The sequence below is a fragment of the Paramisgurnus dabryanus genome, chromosome 6 (genome assembly GCF_030506205.2).
Source record: "Paramisgurnus dabryanus chromosome 6, PD_genome_1.1, whole genome shotgun sequence".
Lineage (NCBI taxonomy): Eukaryota > Metazoa > Chordata > Actinopteri > Cypriniformes > Cobitidae > Paramisgurnus > Paramisgurnus dabryanus.
In genome coordinates this window covers 40,138,879-40,161,743 of record NC_133342.1, presented here as the reverse complement: position 1 = coordinate 40,161,743, position 22,865 = coordinate 40,138,879, and the positions used below count along the sequence as shown (strand labels likewise).

General features: G+C 35.8%; 1 protein-coding gene across 1 annotated transcript; it reads left to right on the top strand.

The window, feature by feature from the left end:
* The first annotated feature begins 699 nt into the window (after positions 1 to 699).
* Positions 700 to 22,589, top strand: stap2a (signal transducing adaptor family member 2a). Its single transcript, XM_065275730.1, has 11 exons — positions 700 to 989; positions 2,139 to 2,210; positions 5,884 to 6,003; positions 8,430 to 8,486; positions 11,141 to 11,292; positions 11,905 to 12,036; positions 12,160 to 12,229; positions 12,334 to 12,436; positions 14,241 to 14,336; positions 18,188 to 18,319; positions 21,372 to 22,589. The coding sequence occupies exons 1-11, from the start codon at positions 888 to 890 to the stop codon at positions 21,425 to 21,427; spliced, it is 1,092 nt and encodes a 363-aa protein (XP_065131802.1). The 5' UTR covers positions 700 to 887; the 3' UTR covers positions 21,428 to 22,589.
* Positions 22,590 to 22,865: the final 276 nt, after the last annotated feature.

The window sequence follows — 22,865 nt, the reverse complement described above, 5'->3', positions numbered from 1 at the left end:
TTTTTTAATTACGTTTATCGTGCTTTGGAACTAAACTCTTCATATATATATATATGAAAATAATATATAAGTCTTTGATAAAGACATATAGCAAATTTAAATAATACCAGATTTGTAGTTTTTGCCTTTTTTTTTCTGGGGACCCCTTAGAACCTCCTAGGGGGACCCTGATGGTCCTCTGACACCTATTTATTAATGACCACTCGCAGTACCCGGATGAGTGGTGCTGATAACAGACCTCAGAACATCTATACTGACCAATCAGATTCAAGTGTAGACTCTGGTAAAGCTACATTTAATTCACCCATCCTGTATTGCATTAATATTTCTGTATTTGCATTTTGCACAGTTTAATACGGTTAAATCACATAATTTAATATATTGGTTGTAGAATAATTTTACATTTTTATCGAAATGGCTATTGTTAAAATTATTCATATTTTTATTATATTTTGTATAATATAAATTATAATAAATTTGTATTTATTTGTAATAATTGTTTTAAAAAGACAGAATGAATGAATACAGATTTATTATTGTAATTATAATGTGTTTGTTAATTTATAATTTATTATGAATAATCGAAATAACACGTAACCCAACAAAATTAAATAGCCTATGTCCTTTATTGATGCAATAAACTACCAGCCTTTAACCCAGGCTTTTATTTATAAACGTAATGCAATGTAATCGCATAGTGCCATATTGAATCTCTCGTGCCGTCTCGTGCGTTGTGCCTCTGAATCCGTGTCAGTGACGGATTAATCACGCGTGTCCACTGCCATACATCTCTCACCCGAAGAAGGCGTGTCACTCCCCCGGCAATCACATCAGCGTCTCTTTGTCCCCGTCGCCGTCTGTCGGTACCGGGCTGTGCTGCTGGAGTCATGGCGGCGGCGCCCGTGAATCCGCGCACCGGGAGCCCGAGAGCGCAGCTGCCGCCGTGCTATTACGAGGGATATCTGGAGAAAAGAGGACCGAAGGAGAAGGTAAGCGGGTCGGGGGTTTCATTGTGTTATTGTGACAAGCTAGCTACATCATAACGCATATGCGGTGCGTGGCGGCGCGTGGTTCGTGGGCAATATATTGTGTGTGTATACGGGCGAGGTTTTGCATTTGATCAGCTGTCTTATTTAATAACAAGACAAGCGACTTCATACACTCATTTTGAATGTACATGATCAATTCGTTTACTCTGCGTTATGGCACCCTGTGAATGCGTAACTTATGTGCCCACTTGCATTGGTTGGGTGCTTTAAATTCCTGGCACCATCTAGAGACAGACACACCTTAATGCGGACCAAATGGAAAGTGTGTTGATAAATGATACTGTATATCACACACGCGTTTTAAATCACCAGACATGTATGCATCTCTATCACATTACACGTGCAGCCTAATTGCATTTGCTGTTATCTGCTGGCCATTTAATATTATTGAGTTCAGTTCAGCACAAAATGAGTTTTACCAGGATTCAGATTATGGATAATATTGTAGGTTAGACCTAAAATTGAATACAATAGAATAGGGTGTTGGCAGAGAAATTTGCATACACAGATGAGTCCCACTATATTCACGGGGGAATACGTGGGGTTCAGGTGCACAGCGTGGACCTCTGAGTTGAGACAGCTGTGCTCCGGGTCACCGCGATGCCCTGGGGAGCCATGAGCTGCCACAGAGATCCAGACGGAAGAGAGATTTAGAGACAGATGAGCATTAATCCGTGCAGAGATGACTGCTATTTAGTGCACACTTTAAAACGCAGTTTAGACAAACAGCAGCACTCCAACACAGAGTAAACAACTGTTCTGAATTTAGAGTTAGTCATTTATGGCTGATCAATCTTGCGATAAAAAATGTTGGGTTGCTATAATTGTTTAAAATATGGACAAAACCCAAAAAATTGACTTGTCATACTGTCAACACTGTTACTCTACATTGAGTTTGACAGTAACAGAGTTGACACTGACTTATTCTGACAACAGAATCATGATTCAGCTATAAAAGATTTATGTTGACTTGCACTAGAAAACTACACAATAGATCCACATAAAAACACACAAAAAAAGTTTTGCATGGTCAAGCATCTTTTTTTTTCAAAAAGTGAGATTTGTTTTTATGTTTCTATCTTTATGCAGGTAGCTCGCCGTTTGTGGACCTGCTTATGTGGAAATGCGTTATACTTCTACAACAATGCTAAAGACCCACAAGTAAGTGAAATCTGGGCGATTTTAGTTTTTTAATATAAGAGGAGCTTAACCCCCTAATGAGGGTGTAGTAAAAAATACTATGACTGGAAATGCTAACCTTATTGACGTATTTAACTGTATTTAAAAGATGGGCTTAGCATTTGTGTTCATTTACTGTTGTGTACTAACTTTTTTTTTTTTAATAAACATAATATAACCAAACATGATATGTTTTTAAAGTATGCCTTCATGGGCATTAAGAACTCAGGGGTGAACACTTTTAAAGTATCTTGAATTGCTCCCACATCACATTATGTAAACTCTTTTTATATTAAAGGTCATATTATGCACAGGACGTAATATAAATCTCAGGTGTGCCTGGTATGTGTCTGTAAAGTTTCAGCTCAAAATACCCCACAGATCATTTATGATGTCATGTCCAAAATGCCCCCAAAAAAGCACTGTTTTCATGTCTGTACCTTTAAATGCAAATGAGCTCCAGCTCCTCACAGAGCGCAACAGAGTGCCTTTGGTTAAAACTAGGGCTGTCAAAATTTACACGTTAATAACACGTTAAAGCAAATTCATTTTAACGCCACTAATTTTATTAACGCACGATTAATGCAAAAGGCAATTTCTGTTTGACCCTTGGTCTAGCCCACAGCTGGATGAATTGAGACGCTGAAAGTGACCCACGCTGTCTAGATGAGTCGGAGGTTTTCATAAAAATAAGAACATTAAGCTTGTTCATTAAACATCTAAAATAATCTTTATCTGTACTTTTTTTGAGAGTTGTACCGTCCCAAATCCATAATCTAAAGCAAAGATGCGTCTTCATTCTTTTGCTCGTATTTTGGTTTCGTTTGTAAAGCATGCAGAAATGATAGAAAATAGACTGCAGGACTTGCTTGATGTTAAAATAATTATTAAGAGAGAAAAAGTTCGGGACCTGATTGATTTTAAAAGAGTTATTAAGAGTACAAGACTCAAAAGCGATCGGACGCCGACATCTGAAGTGCATGAACACAACGCGCAAGTGCGCGACCCCGATAGAAACAGACATCTAACACTAAATTACAGTTTTAAAAATATCTGTTTTGACAAGAATTCACGCAGGTATGACCTATAATCTGTTATATCTGAAGTGAATGTTTGGTTAACTGTTGAGGAAAAGTATCTATGTGTGTCATCATATTAAACCCTTGCATTAGCCTACAGTATCTCAAAGCGGTCTGTCTCAATGTCAAAATTAAATAATAAAAGAAAAACATATATTTAACATATATTGATATTGTTTTTGCTTTGCATAAACAGGTGTACTGTAGTTCTGTCATATTTTGTCAGATTCCAACAAATTCCAACAAACAGATTTTTTTATAGAGAATGTTAAAATATAAAATTTGCTCATCCCAACTCAATTTGCCAGCACAGGTCACAAATGATGCAGCAGCAAACAAAAAAAATGGATAAAGAACAAGGTCTTCTAAAGGAAAAATCATATATAAAACTATGGCTGATGGTTCTGTTGAAAATGTAAACAGGCTGTTGTAAACATATATTTGCATATAGGATATATATTTGTCTAAATCCATGTTGATTAGAGCATTAAAAACTTACATTTAGGTAAATTTAGAACAGATAAAAATGTGAGATTAATTTGTGGTTAATTGCGAGTTAACTCGTGAAATCATGCGATTAATCTAGATTAAATATTTTAATCTATTGACAGCCCTAGTTAAAACAGATCTGATTTATGTGAATACAGTCTGAGACAATAGTATCTTTAGGAGCATTAGTGCTACACGTGCTAACAAACACAAAGCTTTTGGGTAAAATAAACCAGTCAATCATTAGCTGTGGGTGGGGCTTTATCATTGTGACATCACATTAACAAGAGAATCAAAACAGCATGTCTATAGAGACTGCTTTGGTTGAACAGGGGTTAAAAAAGAAGGAGAGGGTGGATTTGTTCACACACTGCCGACACAAATTTGTCCAAACCAAGCGTGCCGCACAAGCCCTGAAAAGTGAAGCCAAAACGTCTCGATCGCCCCCCCAGTGACTGGTCCCAGTATAGGTCATAAACCCCGCCTCCCCATGTTATTCAATGGGACTTGAGACCAACTAAAAAAATTAATTACACTTCAATTATCTTTTTTCCGAAGCATTTAATGTAGTTTTTATCACGCTGATGTACATTCAAATGTTTGTTTTTAAAATAGGTTTGTGTTTAGTTAGTTATTTAATAATATAAAAACTGTGGCGTCACGTCATGACTGACAGCTGTGATATCCTGTGATATGCGCATTCTACGAGAGCGAGGGCGGGGTTTTGATTTCGCGGCTTCACTTCCTGCTCACTACTGCGCATGACTGGTCCCGAAATCGCTACTGCGCAGACTCAAGACCCAAGATGTCAGCGCCATGTCGGGACACTGGCGGCTTCACTTTTCACCAATGGAAGAGAGCGAACAGGCGTCGTCCATCTTTTTTTACAGTCTATGGTCCAAACGCTTTTAAAAAGTGGATTTTGCGTAATATGTATCCTTTTAAGAACTACACAGATGCAGATGTCATCTAACAGTTATCGCACACTTTGACGTTTGCTGTGCTCTGTGCCGTGACTGCGCTAAACAACGCAGACTTAAAGATGGGGTGGAGCTGAAGCCCACCGCCATTTTCATATGAGATTTAAAGGGGACTAAAGCGATCACAAATTTGTGTACAGATTGTGGAATAAACCAGGTTTTATTTCTACTTTATTTTCTACTTTTACCATAAAGTAACAAATAAACTGTTTGGTAAAGCACGTTTTTGAATAATTATTAAAAACATAAATTTTTTCATTGCACCAAATAACATAATTTTGTAAAGTTATGGCTCTTACGGTGTAATATATCAAAAAGTAAAATATATTGAATAAAAATTTACTTTACCATTTGGTTGAGAGGTAGTTAAATGGTTAAACCTGACAGTGTACAATCAAAGTAACTGTGTATTTATTAAAACAGTAAGACTGCAACAGTTTGAGATAAACAATTCTGCCATCATACAGATGTTTCGTTCTCAATAAGCAACACAAAAGCCTCCGTCAATCTGTGAAGCATTAGGAGAAATCTAGGAAGACATGTTTTTAAACATCTAACACAAATCACAAAGTCTATCTTAATCTTATCTGCTTAGTGGACAAATTCAGTCAGAGGAGAGCAGATGTCCAACAGTCGGGCTTTGTTTAATTCTGTCCTCAGCATTTATGTTCATTCTGGACACTTTTGAGGAAATGCTATGCAAAGTTTCTGTTATTTGTACAATACATATTTGTTAATATTTAAACATTTAACAGTTAACATATACCTTGAATGCATTATGAGACACTTAATTCATAAATGTAACTGTTGATTGTTTAACAACCCTGTTTACTAACTGATGTAGTGTAGTGTGTTTACACTGTAACACTTTAACACACAAAAGGTAAAATAAAAATTCACCTAGGTGTCTTTCCAAACCTGTACTATTTTTTTTTTCATTTTTTTATTATTAAATTCAATGTTTAATACTTTGAAGCTCCAAAATATATCATAAATGTTACTCTACATGACCAATTCTAATAATTATCACTTTAATTATTTGCCACCTTTATTTTTGTTTTGGGGTAAATCGTTTCTTTAAATTTAAAGCTATATGTGTATTTGCAGTATGTAGAGAAGTTGGATCTGAGTGGATTTGTGTCTCTGATTGACGACCCAAGCCGTGACAGAAACCTAGAAGCAGCGCGACTAAACCTGCGAATGAAGGATGGAGAAATCAAACTTACTGTGAGTATCAAATATCAGTCAAAGTGCACGGGGTCATATTATGAAAATCAGACTTTTTTCATGTTTAAGTGCTATAATTGGCTCCCCAGTGCTTCTTTCAACATAGTCAATGTGAATAAGATCAATCCAGTAACTTAGTTTTGGTAAACCATTTTCTGCAAGCATGTGAAAAAATAGCTCATTGAAATTGGGCTCCCCTTGTGATGTCAGAAAGGGATAATACCGCCCCTTAATCTGCACTATCCAACCACAGCACTGCCATTTAGTGCAGTTTTCCCTCATTTCCCTTCACTTTTTGTAAACACATACCTCATTTCTATTTACGTTCTGTAAACATATACCTCACTTTCCTCATCCCTAACCCTCTTTTATCATAAACCCTTTCAATGCGTGTGCACCAAACATATATTTTGACATGACGAGCCACACGTGACACATATTTTGAATTCGTGCCCTTCGGAAGAAAAGTCACCGGCTGTCACTGTACATCACTTTCCTCGTTTTCTGTAAACACAAACTCATTTGACCCCATGCTCAGTAAACGCAAACTTTACTTTCCCTTACACTAACATATCTTCCTTATGCTGTGTAAACCTACATCACTTTCCCTATTTTCTGTAAACATACCAATAACATTTCCCATCATGCTCTGTAAATGCATACCTCACTTGCCCTTATGGTCTGTAAAAACATACTGTACCTCACTTCCCATCATGCTCTGCAAACGCATGCACCTCAATTCCTTTACCCTCATAATCTCAGCTCATGGGAGTTATTTTTTGGTTCAATCTTATTAAGTGGCTTTTTGAGTCATCTGAACGTCTGGATGTGATATTTAGGGAAACAAAGTTGTATTTAAGTTACCAGGGTGTTGCCGTAAATGCTTTAGAGGATGAACCAGGAACTAAAGTTTACTAAATAGGTGTAGGTTATATGGAAACTTTGAGAACAACTCACCTACTAAACATACAATATAAAATCTAATAAACATTTCTACCATTTCACTTTAACCTTGAAAGTTAGTGGGATTGATAGGTTGGCATAAATGTTGCTGAAGCCTCCAATCAGTTTCAGTTTGTCAGGACATTATTTTATTACCCGTTTACACTCAACACAAATAACACTTCCAGTAAGAACCAGATTAGATAAGATCATAGATTATAGTGTAGTATAAATACTTAAGACTACTGGATTTACAATTGCCTGCAATCAGAATTGCACTGTAAAAAAATCCTGTAGAAATTACAGCTGGTTGCCGCTGGTAACTTACCGTAGATTTAAATTGATGTTATTTACTGGCAACATTTTGTTCAAAGTTAAATGAACATTAAACATTTACAAGTCTTTGTCTTTACAGAGTAAAACTAAAATAACAGCCTCAAGCAAAGCATTCTGGGAAACAAAATCTGAATAAAAAAAAACAGAAAAAGGTTGATGATAATTTCTAGTTCCCAGAATGCTTTGCATGAGGCTGTTATTTTAGTTTTACTCTGTAAAGACAAAGACTTGTAAATGTTTAATGTTCATTTAACTTTGAACAAAATGTTGCCAGTAAATAACATATATTTAAATCTACGGTAAGTTGCCGGCAATCAACTGCAAGTAACATTGTAATTTCTACTGCATTTTTTACCGGGTAGAGCAAAGCAGAGGCTTGAATATATAGACAAATGACTAAAAAGAGGAACAAAATCACTTCCTCAAACATTTACTTTATAGTTGCTCTCAACAAATCTTCTTTCTGTCTTCTTTGTACTCACATATTAAACCATTAAGCATATGAAAGCTCTGTTATGTTTCACATACTTTCTGTGCTTGTCCTTGTACTTTAAAGGTGACATAGAATGATTGAACGGGGTATTTATCCTTGTTCTGTGATGTGACATGTAGACATTTTTTTTTGTTTGGGTCTGTAATGCCTTAGAAGCTTCCTAAAAACCTCTCTCAGATAGCTCTATTAGGGTGGGGGATTTTAAACAAGTGGTTTTGCACCTATTTGGCTCCCCCTACTGGCTTAACTTGCAATCTCATTACTGATTGGCTGACTTTGCTGCCACTCAAAAAATGGAGCCAATTATTTTAAAGTGGAGGGGTAGTGAGATGCATGTGATATCATAAGCATCAGTTTATCAGATTGGGCCGTTTTCTGGCTGACATTTCTAAAAGAGGAATTTCTATGAGACTGAGATGTTTAGCGTGTCTAGCACTTTTTGTATGTTCGTGAATGCGGGTAGACTACCATTATTCAACAAAGACAAGGTAAAAATGGTTTTTCATTCTCTGTCCCCTTTAAATTACTCGTACGATTACTCTCGTAACTTTATGGATGTGATGCTTTTTTAATCCACAAAAACTGTGCATATATTTGCATATTAATAACAGATTGCAGTGTATAATGTATTAATCTGTCCTTCTCTTATTCCAAGGCTCCCAATCTAGAAGCCCGTGAGATGTGGAAAGGGTTCCTCTACTCTGTAGTAGATGTAAGTCACAAATGAAGAGTTTGGTTTTAAAATCAAAACTCAGTTTTTTCCTCAATTAATATCAATCAAACTGCAGTTGGTTTGTTTTGATTTAAGCCTTCATGACTAAAAAACAGCAAAGAAGCACAATAAAAACATGATAGTATAATAATAAACATGTTTTGAGGTTTAAAAAAAACTGAGTTATCTCGTCTTGGAACCAAACTCTTCAAATACTTTTGAATAGATGAGTCTATGGTAATGTCTTGTAGTTTCTTAGTATATCAAGATGAACTTTTGCATGAAACTGTGAATATTCATATTGTTTTGTTAATCCGGCTTCAGACCTTTGCACTGTAGGCGTTTTTAGAGAATGCCACACAGATCAGAATCACAGACGCATTTAGGTTGAAGAAAACCTTACATATGATACAGTATAGTGCAAAAGTCCTAGGTCACCACCAGCTTTGTTGTTTTAATTGATCGTCCATAGTTATTTCTCACTAGTGTGACCTCTTTTGGCACCAAACACATGTATGAAGATATATATAATAGAATTTAGGGTTTAATTTCATTAAGGTTTAAGAGATCCTGCAGGTTCCTGCTATTGCTGAAATGTAAGAGGTGATCAAGTGTAAGAAGAAATACTTGACAGTGTAGCTCAAAGTTTTAATAAGTTTTTCTTTTTCTGCATACAAATTCCATGTATGCTTCTGGCTGTATTCTAATAAAGAGACTGAGGCTTTGTCCACACGGTGCATTCCCTATCCGATCATTTTTTTCCCTTGTTCTAAAAAAATAATCCGTAAACACGAAACCCCTGAAACCGACTGAAAGCGGTGTAGTATATATGCCGGACCAGTATGGGGCGCTGTAATTCTGCCACAGATATACACTATACACGGAGAAGAAGACTTTGAGCATGCGCATAAGCAACGTATGGTGTTGTCCATTATCGCTTGTTGCTCACCACAATTGCATAGAAGCAATATATTTAGCTGTAATAAAGCTAGTAGACTTAGTAGCTTCTGTAGCACGAACACAATCACGTAGTCCGCCGTTATTGTTGTTGCTGTTACGTGTGACGCTTCCGACACGTGATGTGATGACGTTTTCGCTTCACAAAATATACGGATTGGCTGTACAGACGAAACCGCAAGGGTGTCGATTTCAGATTTATCCACTTTAGGACCCGGTTTTAAAAAATAGCGGTTTCAGTCTCCCAAAACGCCGGATCCGTGTGGATGAAACACCAATACGATAAAAAATGTGTACGTATACAGTGATACACGTCTCCGTGTGGACAGCCCCTGAGAAATAAATAAATATGTTCATTATGCAAAAACAACGAATGTAATGGTTGTCTAATGGTGCGTTCACACCAGCACGTCTGGTGTGAACGCACCATTAGACAACCATTACATTCGTTCAGCGTTCAGCGTGATTTGCATGTTAAATCAAATGCAAAGACACGAGAAATATCCGGCGATCCAGTCCGCGAATGGCGTGGTGCGAATTAAACGTTTTTGGCCGTTTGACGTGTATAACGGTTAATATGCGCATATTGTGCTAGCTGAAAAATCTGAAGTTTGGCGGATATTCGCGCCGCATTAACCATTTAGGAGCTTGCTTCAATAGGGACATGATTAAGACATAGCGAGCAGAGGCAAAAATACAAAACAACAATGGAGGACACAATCATCTCTTCGCTGTATGTGGACACATTTGTACGTTTATAGAAAAAAAGTTGTAAAAAACGATATGAAGAGTTTCGTTGCAAAACGAGATAACTCAAATTTTTTTTTTCAGAAATCTCGTTTTTTGGTTGTGCATTCCAATTAATATCAATTCAACTGCAGTTGGTTTGTTTTGATTTAAACCTTCATAACTTAAAAAATACAGCTAAGTAGCACCATTAAACAAAATAATAACATGATTACATAATAATAGACATGTTTTGACAAAAATGTTAAAAACTGAGTTATCTCGTTTTGCAACGAAACTCTTCATATATATCTGCCGTCAAAGTCAAAATCTGCCGTGTTATTCTGTCATCTTTTCTCCCTTTTTTGACCTCAGGGGATCAAAGAGAGAAAGTCTAAAATGATAATAACTAAAAATAGGCACTATTTATTGAGCATTTATGAATGATAATCTCTAAATCAGTGGTGGGGAACCTTGGTCCTGGATGGTCACTGTCCTGCAGAGTTTAGTTCCAACCCTAATTAAACCACACCTGAAAAATCTAAGTCTTCAGGATTACTTGGAAATGAAATTCAGGTGTGTTTGATTAGGGTTGAAACTAAACTCTGCAGGACAGTGACCCTCCAGGACCCAGGGTTCCCCACTCCTGCTCTAAATAATAAAATATTAAATCTTTATGATCTGTTGTATGATGACATCACTTATTGATGTTTTTCTTGAATTTAACTTTAATATAAGTTAATGTGTCAAGCTTTTCACCATGTCATAAAATTTTTTATCATCTTTGTTTTTATCAACACAATTTTGCCCTTTGATCAACAGCTGAAGTACTAAACCAAAAAAATCAAAAACATCTCACACACACTAACTACAGTAGTGTTTCAAAGATCAGAGTTGATTCCTGGCATGAAAGCGATCTTAACGTTTAGCCCTGTAAATGATATGGACATGCATTAAATGTTTCGTTGCAGCTGGCCGTGCCCACCACCCTCACCCTCCTGCCCGGGCAGCTTCACATGCTGAGGGAGGTCGTAGAGAAGGAAAAACTGCGACGGAGGGCTCGCGCTGCATCCCGAGCTCCCGCGTCCCCCCTCTCCCTGCCGCTGGTGGGGGAAATACCTGCGTGAGTCTCTGTTTATCTCCACAAGAGGCCCAGAGATGGGTTGACATTCTTCACTTCTTGTGTGTTTATTCATTTATTAGTGGTGTGTGCTAAGGTGTTTCTCTTCCTCATACTTACTGGTTGGGAGTTGAACAAACACTAAGAGCTGAATATCGAACTTTGGCTTAAACCCTGCAATCAGGGTTTGCAAAACTGGGGTTTATGAATTGCAGGGGGTTTGTGAGGGTTTTTTTTATAAAAAATTAAAGAATCTAAATAAAACACTTGGTAAATATTTTTATTAGTTTATTCTGCATGTCATGTGATTTTTACACAAAAGTGCAAATGTATCAAAAAACGAAGAACTCTCAAATGAAAAATAAAAAGAAATAATGCAATAATATTAATATTCCTCTAAGATAGGACGAGTAAATTATGAGATAATTTTTACTTTTTGGTTGAACTGTTTGTTGATAACTTCACCTGTGGTGAAAACATAATAAAAGTTTTGTTTGGAGCTGTGGTGTGCCAACTTTTTTCTCTTTTAATGTTGGATCAAATGTTTATCTTTACATATCAAAGCAAGATGAATAATATCTTGCGGATCCGTGCTATCCATACTTTGTTTTGCAGGTGTTTCAGACCTGTATCTCGTACTGAAGCTGAAGTGTTGTTGGAAAGACATCCAGACTCTGGAAACATGCTTCTCCGACCGGGAAGAGATGGGACTTCACTCGCCGTCACCACACGACAAGACCTGAACGGGTAAAAACAGAAGCATCTCTTTCCATCAGGTGTTGGTTTTTATGAGTAGACCGGTGGCTAGCGAAACCAAGCAATGTAGTGTAGTGTTGTGTAGTGTAAATGTACTTTATTTTGTATTTCCAGGTCTGTGTTCAGACACTACAGAGTGACACAGAAGCAGCAGGGTGGTTATATCATCGATGTGGAAAACCCAGTATGTGAAAAAACATTTTTTTCTTATGAAGTCACTCAATGCGGAGCAGCTGATAACTTTAACCTTTGGGATTCTCAGCATGCTGCTTTCTTCCCCATCTCCAGATCCCCTGTCCCACCCTTCATGATGTCATCAACGCTCTCATGGAGAAAACCGCCGGCACGCTTCAGCCCTTTATATTAGAGGAGCCGTATGAAGAAAACATCAGTATGTTACACTACACATACAGTTCTGTGCAAAACTCTTAGGCCACCACCACCAGCTTTATTGTTTTAGCAAAGTTTTAATCTCCATCTGTATTTAACATCCATTTTCACTCTTTTTATTAAGATACAAACAGCAAATACAAGAAACATGTACACAAAATTAAAAACAAAACCATTTTCAGAAGTACATTTTTTATTTAAATTCCGGAACAAAGTAAGATTTATATTCAGAATACTGAACATATTTTTGCAAAATATTTAATGTCCTTACGCAAATCAGCCTGAGGGTGGTGCTCTGAGGTTGATTGGCAAGTTCTAAAACAGGGGTCTCCAACGTTGTGCCCGTGGGCACCAGGTAGCCCGCACAGAGTCTGTGAGGTGCCCGCCAAAGCACATTCTATTAATATTCTTAATTGTAATATTTATTTATTCAATATTTTTTATATTAGCTTGGCTTGGTTTATGTATGTTAACATTTTAAACAATACTAAAACATATCAACAAGTAAAATCAAATAAAATCAACAAGTAAAACAAAAAGGTTTTGAGTAGACTATATCAAAAAGAAGCCCTCCAGATTGTTTTATCCATTCATGGTAGCCCTTGATCACAAAAAGCCTGATCTAAAATGATATACACATCATAATGTAGTATTATTGAATTATTGAAATAAAATGAGGTGTGGAAAATTTAAGAGAGGTAAACAAAGTTAACAATTAACCAAAAAGTAAGTGAGTGCATGGGAAACACAATATTATTAATATTAAAATATATTTCACGTATATCTTTCATTGGTTGTTCTTCTTTTGCAATCGTTTCTGATTATGAAATGAGTATTTTGTATATTCAACGTATCACAAGAGCATATGGTTTGTGCTTTTACAAATTTCATAAGACTTTATTCAGAATTTGGTCCGATGTTGTTTCATATTTGAACTTGATTTGCAAGTTTTATGTCATAATTTTTCTTTGGGGGCCACATAGGGCTGCACCATGCGCAAGGAGGGCTGCATGCCAAAAATATTTGACAACCACTAATTTAGGTTCCACGTGTACACAACCCCTTAAACGGGAGAGAACCTTATATGCACTATGGTAACTGTCAGGTTAATCTGTACCCAGCTCTTACATTCAGTTTTTCTGCCAAAGTTATCTTCTCAATCGGACATTGAATGAGATTGGCCGGAATAAGTGGTTAAATAAGTTCTGCAAAATTTTATGTCATAAAATACACACATATTTTATGTAATATGTGTGTATTTCCTGAATCAGCAATTGGCTAAACTTCTGCAAAGACCCGCCTCCTGTGGGCAATTTCTCCATCTCCCTTCAGCTGAACTTGAGATGAGCAGACAGGCAGAGGGGAAAGCAAATATTTTCCACAGATGATTTTCTATCATGTCACACCATATAAATATCAATGTAAATAATTAACAAAATAAAGATATTTGAATAATTAATTTAATTATTTTGTTTGTGTGGCCCAGTTGGGGCGGCGCCCTGTATTGACCAGCTGCCACTGAGCCATAACATACAAAAATATTTACACAAAAGAATTACATTACACAATTTGATTAAAAAATACAGCAAATATACACAATAAATATAGCATAAAAATAAGAGAGGGCTTGTATTTTTTTTAAATTGCTGACCTAATGAAGATAAACAGCCAAGAATGGATGGGATGCTCTCTAATATGACTATGAAGATGCTAATATAATAATATGTACAGCATTAGAGGAGTTCCTGTATATATATATATATGATTTACTTATTTTATTAACACTCAACTTCTTTCTTTTTTAGCGTTTGTGTCATCCAACGATGAAAACGGCGAGAGGACTCTTCACTGCGCTCCCACAGGACCCCTCTCCAGAGCTCCTGCCCTGCCTCCTAAACAAGGTATCACATACATCCCAAAAGCTTTAAACATCAGCTGTGCTCTATTTACACTGAAGACTAATCTGCTGCCAATTAGATTATTGGTTCAAAACAGATAAGCGACAATAAATGAACTAATAATCACAGTTATGTACTCATGCAAGGCAATGTGTACTGTACCTTGCTTGTTAAAAGCATCATCAACATATACGTAACAACATAAATTAGGTAAACAGTTTACCTTAAAAGGCATTTTTCAAGGGGGTTAAATTACATGAAATGATTGCCATCATGAAATATTTTTAGAAATTGTGTCAGTCGCATGCTTTTAACTGAAGCATGTCAAATATCTCTGCTTCATAAATCTCTGCTCTTGACAAACAACGTGCAGAAACAGCTGTGTCTTCACTTTAACTTGTGTTGCGAAAGTGTGAAACAAGTCTGAATCTGTGCTCAAGCAGCGAGAAGTTATAACATGAGACGCTCGAGAAAACAACAGTTTGTTGTGAACACTACAAAATGAAGTACATATACCCAGGGGCGTAGCAGCCATTTTAAAAGTGGGGGGGACAGTAAAGCTGCTGTTCATAATAATACATTCCAAAATAGAATACCAATTGGCATTTTACAGCACCCTAGTGGCAATTTTGGGAACATGCCATGATAGCTTACATGAACCTATATTTGTGAAATCATACTCACAATTTAAAAATACTGCAGGACTTTGAAACCAATGTGAGACCATCTATAGCCTACTTTATTTTTATGAAATAAAGATATTTTATGATAGTTACAATATTTCAGTTACACTACATTTGTATTTTGATGAATATATAGATTTCATCTACACTAATTTTATACAACATACATTTTATGAAAATATAGCAATAAAACCTAAATCAATGTATTTACAAGTTTTTAATATTTTCAAGATGGAAGTAAGTTATTTAATCATACATGGCCGTGGGAAGTGGGGGTGCTGTGGGTGCTGTAGCACCCACTGTTGGCGAGAGGGAGATTTTTTTTAAGTAAAAATATTTTGCACAATTTATATATTACTTATGAATATTTTAGGAGATTATTTTTGACACACGTATGTTATTACGTGTATTTTGGATTTTAATTTCATTACTGTCTGTGCCTACCCATCTCCGTGGCCTCATCCGAGCGCACTTTCTCCGCCTTGCGTCTTTTGAAGACATGGGTAAGCAGCACCATGACCCAGAATAGACTCACACACCTTTGGCTAATGCATGCCCACACAGGAATTCTGAACTCCCTGGGCATTCGTCCCCTAGCTCATGAGAGACTTTGGACTCTATTATACAACCGGCGCAATGCGCGACGCGAGTGTCTTTTGCTATAGTAAAGAGCGCGTTGATATTATGCGCATACAGTATTAACGGGATGACAACGCGGGTTTGCTTATCACATACATGAATGCGAAGAAGCACAAAAACGCTTTTTAATATGAAAAATTAAAGGATTAAAATGTAAAAGATTATTATTGAGTCTCTTGGACATAAATGATGACCGATTATGAGACGTTAGAAGGCGTAAATAGCTGCTTCATCTAAGTAAATAAATGCTTTACTTTAAACGAATGCATCTTTTTTTTTATTTAAATGCTACCCCACGAATTTATTGTATATAATGACTATGTACCTGTGGATATGGTGAGATGAGAACGTTTGTAAATTCTTTATCTCTTGTTTGTAACAAATAAAGAATTTTTAGAGTACAAACCTTATATAAAGCCTAATATATTCTAAAAATGTAATTATACACCATGTATTTATTTTATAAAAGTATACAATATCAGAACTAAACCCATTATTATTTTTGTTCCATTTATGAATTGTAAGTTAAAAAAGACAGTAATAGTATTATTTAGTAAAAAAAAAGATCTATATAAAAATATACTAGGTATGTTACTGTGAGAATATTTTACCACTGTTAATCGACGTGTGATTTAAAAACGAAAGTAAAATATTTTCGTCCGCATGGATATTAAAAATTGTTAATTAAAAAAGTTTAATTATTATTATGTTGTTATAATATTATATGTTGTATTAAAATATGTTCTATGTATGTATATCTAAAGTTATAATGAAAGTAATTTTCCCTGGGATTATTCAAAGTATTTCTGCTTCTGATTAATAGCGCATATATTTATCTGATAACTGATGATGTCTGTATGTTTCAGACCCTGGCTGTGTGCACTGAAGTGTATATGACAATAAAGTATTAAAACTCAATGTATTTATTTTTAAAATGTATTTAAAATAGGCCTATAGGCTCATAGGTTTTTTGTTTAAAAAAAAATTATTTCACAGCACCCCCTGTTCAAAACATCAAAACTTCCAAACTTTTTACAATTAAACTAGATTATCTTTAATCCTGTTGCTCCATTACTTTAAACTTTGTTTTAAATCTCTGATTAACTTTAATGTTTGATGAGTTCAAATAGATTTTCTACAATTAAATATGTGGCTAAATCATCAGAAACAGACACCGCGAGCGTGGTGGCACTATTCAAAGATGCGTTTATTATAACGTCTCAACAGAGTGAGTTTGACGGCTTAAAAATATTACTTAACACTACCAGTGACAGCTCCCGATGCTCGTATGCGCTTCTCCTCTGTCATGCGCGCTCCAGTCAGAAACTGAGAGCAGTGAATAAACGGACACACGGCGGTGCTTCATGACAAATGCGTCGCGTCGGAACATCTCGTTCATTCATTATATCACAATAACTGAGCTTCGCAATATTTCCTGCCACATTGCTTCGTTAATCAATACAATTGATTGTTTTAATGATTGTCAAATGTTTTTATTTGAATAAGATCTTTAGATTACCGATGTATAGTGATTTATAATATAGGCTACAAAAAAATATATTACATTTGCCTGCATAAACTGTTTATTTTCTTTATGAATGACAACGTCAACATTTGTTGCTGTTTAATTACACCGGCAGATTCATCAGCGCAGATGATGGGTTTAGCATAAATAAGTTTTAATCTATATTATAAGGTTTGTAAGCTGTGTTTAAATGTAAGTGGTGCAACACAACTCGAATTAAAATTAAACTGAGATAAACAAACCATATTTTAGCTCTAAACTCTGCTTATTTTAATCTGTGCAACCCACGCTGAATCCTGCGCAGCGTGAGGAGGTCCATAGTGTATTTTAACTACAGTAGGTTAAATCATAACATGAAAACTTTATCTCGTGATTTGTGTCATCACGACATACTGCAACATTATCTAACGTGTGTTTGAAAAAATTATGTAGGCTAATCGTCCTTTGCTTTTTTCTGGGGTGCATTTTATCCCAGACGGCGTAATAGCAAAAGTAAATGAACAAACGAAACTTCACAAGAGCAACAAGAGATTTGAAGCTCATGCAGACACGCTCTGTGATTGGCTGAATGTTAGTTCACTCAAATCTAAGTAACAAATCAGAGAACACTGTACATGACGCACTGCGCTGTTGCTCGCCGGAGCTCGCCTCCGTCTCTCATTAAAAATTTATGACTTCTGGCCACTTTGATGCTTGGTGGCCTTGTGAACGCACAGTAAAAGTGGGGGGGTCGTGACCCCCCCGTCCCCCCCGGTTGCTACGCCCCTGCATATACCAATGGATGTTTACCAAGCACATTGCAACTTATTACAAGGGAAATTTTACAAGGGTACATTTCTGTGCACCTTTGCACATTATGATTGAAAGGTCATGGGTCACACTGTGTGGGATTTGAACCAGTAACCTAACAGTTGAAAGATTTTATCCATGGAACCACATCACTCTTGGTTTATACAGTTTCACCCCGAATCCTCCAAACTAAGTGTCTGTGATTTGTATGTATTCAGTAGGTACAGACAGATGGACCCTACGATCGCAGACGAGGTCTCCCAGTTCCTCCCCTCGATCATTTTCACCAACCGGTTCCCCATCAAACTCAATGAGAAGGCTGGTTCTGTCTCCCTCACCTCTTTCACAAAGTAAGAGTCTCACACATATAAGTACTGATAAAACAAAATCTGTGTCCATCCCACCACAGAAGTTACTGTAATTATGATGCATTACAGCAGGGCTTCCCCTGGTGGCTGATGGGGGGATTGCTGGGGGTTTGCGTGTTTATGAAATTAATTCATTAGAAATGAATTATAAAATAAAAAAAGAATAATTTTAAAATCTATCTATCTATCTATCTATCTATCTATCTATCTATCTATCTATCTATCTATCTATCTATCTATCTATCTATCTATCTATCTATCTATCTATCTATCAGAAAACTGAGAACAGATAAAATATTTAAATACTAGTGATAAAAACTTTTAAATGGATAAAAATTTAAAGTTTATGAGGTTAAACATGCATTGAAATATTAACAAAAAATTTCAGGTGGTACTTCAAATAAAAAAATTAGATTAAGAGGGTTCGGCTAACAAGAAAGTTTGAAAACCCCTGCATTATATAATATGATATTATATATATTCGATATATGATATTGGGTTACTAAAAAATCATTAATTACTAGTTACTAATGACATCTTCAATCATGTGATTAGATTACTGTACATTAGATTACTCTCTCTAAAAAGTATTTAATTACTTATTACTTTCTAAATCCTATTTAGTAAATGATACAAAGATAATATGTCTTGAATAAATCATATAAAAGTACATACATTATTTTGGTGGTCACACTTTTTAAGGTCAAATTTTCACTATTAACTACTTTGGCCCCAACATACTCCTAATAACTGATTAATAATACTTAAAGTAGTTGTTAAGTTTAAATATTGGTAGGAATTGTGTAGGATTAAGGATGTAGAATAAGGTTTTGCAGAGTCAGGCATTAATATGTACTATTTAACCCTAATAAGACCCTTGGGGTCAATTCTACCCCAAAGCCGCTTTTCTTTAGTTTAAAAAAATGGTTCCCTTCAACTTAGTTGAATAAGATTTTGTGACTTTTCCAGATTTTCTGTCAAGATTCATATAAAAAACTGGGCTTGATTCTGTCGTTTTAAAGAGGCGTAAAACAATTCACTTAATTAGTCCCTTTGGGGGTAAAAATGACCCCAATTGAAATGAATGGGAAATGCAAAAAATATTTTTTTTCTTTTTATTTGTCAAAAAAAAATCTATGCATCCAGAATAAAACTGAAAATTTTAACACAGAAAGGTAGGCCTGGTACAAGAGTACAAATGTTACATAGAAAATAGATACTCAATCACACACACACACACACACACACACACACACACACACACACGCACAAACACACAAAGGTATGCCTGCCACAGAGAGCATTTCTTATAGAATTTGGCAAAAAACAGCCACAGATGCATAACAAATATGTAAAATACTCACACAGGTGTGTGCGCACACACATACACGTGCACGCATACACACACGCACAAACACACACAAACACAGACTCACACACAAAGACACATTCAAACTTACACACACATAAAGACACACACACACACAGAAAGAAAAAGTCACACAGAAACACACACACGCACACACACACAGACACACACACACACTTACATTCAGTCAAATTCCTGTGGCGTTTTGTAAAAACAGACATTTCAAAATGCATTAAAAACTACAAAAAAATCTACTATTTGAAATAATATTTATTTTGAATGTCCTTTCTAATGTTTATATAAACATAAATTCACAAAATGTTGAGCAGTTGGCCACACACAGTAAAATGAATGGGTCTTTATGGGCCTATGCTGGTCGAAATGATTTCTTTAAAGGGATAGTTCACCCAAAAATGAAAATTCTGTCATCATTTACTCATCCTCATGTAGTTACAAACCCTTATAAATTTCTTTGTTCTGATGAACAGAAAGGAAGATATTTTAAGAAATGTTCATAATCAAATCATTCGTGGACCCCATTTACTTCCATAGTATTTGTTTTTCCAACTATGGAAGTGAATGGGGTCCACGGATGGTTTGATTACAAACATTTCTCAAAATATCTTCCTTTGTGTTCATCAGAACAATGAAATTTATGTGGGTTTGTAACAACATGAGAGTGAGTAAATGATGACAGAATTTTCATTTTTGGGTGAACTATCTCTTTAAACTGTAACCATAAAACAGTTTTTTTCTAAACACCAAAGGGCTGAATTCAACACATAACATCTAGATCATCTAAAAACACTTTAAATCAAATTTAGATAATAATATATGTGAATTTTTCATAAAAATTTGATATTTTTCAGGCAAGCTAATGGTGTAGTTGAGGAATTGAGTGGTAAACAGGTATAAAAGTACTTCATATCTCCCAAAACACAGCATTAATGTATAAATGGGAAGTAAATTAAAAAAATTATATATTATTTGTATCATTAAAAATTTATATATTTTTTGTAATCACTCTTTTAAACTCTGGGGTCATTTTTACCCCCAAGGGACTATAACGTATACAGGAAAATAGGCTCTTATGAGAGTTAAGTACTAATAAACAGCCAATATCGCTGTAATATTAATGCAAATAACCAACCAGTTAATAGTGAGAATTGTAAACTACACTAGTAGTGTGTTATCATTAACTCACCAAAGTATTTAAAGTGAGAAGGATACATAAAAAACAATGCATTATAACGTTAGACTTTAAATTTTGATGTTATATCCACTGTTGCATTATATATCATTAATTTACAGTCCAAACACAGTATTTAGTTCAATTACATCAGAAGTAACTTTAATTAAATTACTGGAGAAATAAGAGAAACCCCTTACTTTACTTTTCAAGGAAAAAGTAATTAAATTACAGTAACTAATTACTTAGTTACACCCAACACTGAATACAACACAGTGCGTTTTAGCTAGCTGTAAATACACAAACAATGGCTCATTTTGTTAAGATTTTATTGCACCTTCCGCATAAGCAATATAAATGACATAAATAATCGAACAATAAATAAGCAACATTATAAATTACCTTTGCACTCTGCATTTGCAAAGTAGCAATTTTTTTTATAGGTACATAAATTCATCCTGTTTTCTTTCCATCAGGCCTCACAGAAGAGCTCAAACAGAAGCTGGAGAAAAGACGGACCAGTCAAGAGTGATTTCCTACTGATGACTCCGCCCACCCGCCACGCCCACCCTCTGTCGTCTTATTCTGCCAGTGCCTTCCAATAATGACTTCCGACCCCTCACACAGACACGGATTCTCCGTAATCAGCAATCTTCCCTCTGTGTGACTGTATACTACTGCCGCTTTATTTGATCCTATAAACAGCACAAACACCAGAGAGCCGAGGTCGCTCAACTATCCTGCCTCATGCCACTTCAGCATGGAAAATTATCCTCAGAGATTTTGGAAACTCAGCTGAAAAATCTGATCCAGGATTCTCCGTTTTCATTAATATAACTGAGATTTATCCCTCAAATCAAGAGGACAGTCGCACATTTAATAAAGAAGCACATTGAACAGGTCTCACAATAAAGGATTTGATCGTATTGCTGATTTCAATCAAGTGTTAACTGTGAACTGGGCTGTGAAATTAAAGTTTAGTGCTCTGAGTGTCTTAGTCCCTACTGAAAAGACCAACCTAAGCTGGTTGAATGGTTTTTGTTGATCTCCCAGCTTGGTTTTAGCTGGTTAAGATGGTATATCATGTTGTTTTTAGAGAGGTTTTGGCCACTTTTTAGCTGGTCAGGCTGGGAGACCAGCTAACCCATCAGCAAACACAAGCTGACCCACCAGCTTAACCAGGGTGAAAGACCAGCTCTGCCAGACTGGGAGGACCATCTTAAACCAGTTACTTCCATCTTATACCAGCTAAGCTGGTTTAAACTAGTGGGTCAGCTGGTCTTCCAGCCTGACTAGCTTAGAAACCAGCCAGCTACACCAGCTAAAACCAGGTTGGGAGACCAGCTAGAAACTGATATATTTTGAAATTAAGTAATGCATTTGTACAGTTGCATTAGAAACACTGAAGTCTGTGGGGTTTGATCTTGTAAAGCTGTCATTATTAAAAATATAACAGAGACAGTTCAGCGTTCTGAAGTTCAGTGTTTCTAAGATTTGTAAGCATTTGGGTTGATAGATGGTTGCATCTTTATTTCCTGTGGCAGTCTTTAATCAACATGCATGGTGCTACTGTGACTTTGTAGATATCTGTTTTCATGTGATGTTAAAATGATTTCTTTGCTATTTATAATCGTAATATTTATGGGAATAAAGGGAAGGTTTTGTAGAAGTTATAAGTTATTATCCTTGCATAATATATAAATATATTTTTTAAGTTATTAAAAGCTATCTATAGTATTACCACAATACCCCAGAAAACACCTGCAGTGCAATCACATTACATTAGCTACTAGCCAAAGATTATGTGAGAAAACCCTTTACACAGGTGACACCACAAACTGCACCTGCTAAAATCAATCTGAAGGGAATTATTTTGCACACTGGATGTGCGTTATAACCACTTTCCTTACGAAAATGTGTTTTTTGTAGTAAAAGTCTAGTAACTTTTTTGTGTATTTGTTTTTTGGTGT

Coding starts and splice junctions, on each gene's coding strand:
- stap2a (XM_065275730.1), top strand. CDS start 888: ATGGCGGCGGCGCCCGTGAATCCGCGCACCGGGAGCCCGAGAGCGCAG. Junction 6,004..8,429: donor ATGGAGAAATCAAACTTACT/GTGAGTATCAAA, acceptor TCTTATTCCAAG/GCTCCCAATCTAGAAGCCCG. Junction 18,320..21,371: donor TCCCTCACCTCTTTCACAAA/GTAAGAGTCTCA, acceptor TCTTTCCATCAG/GCCTCACAGAAGAGCTCAAA.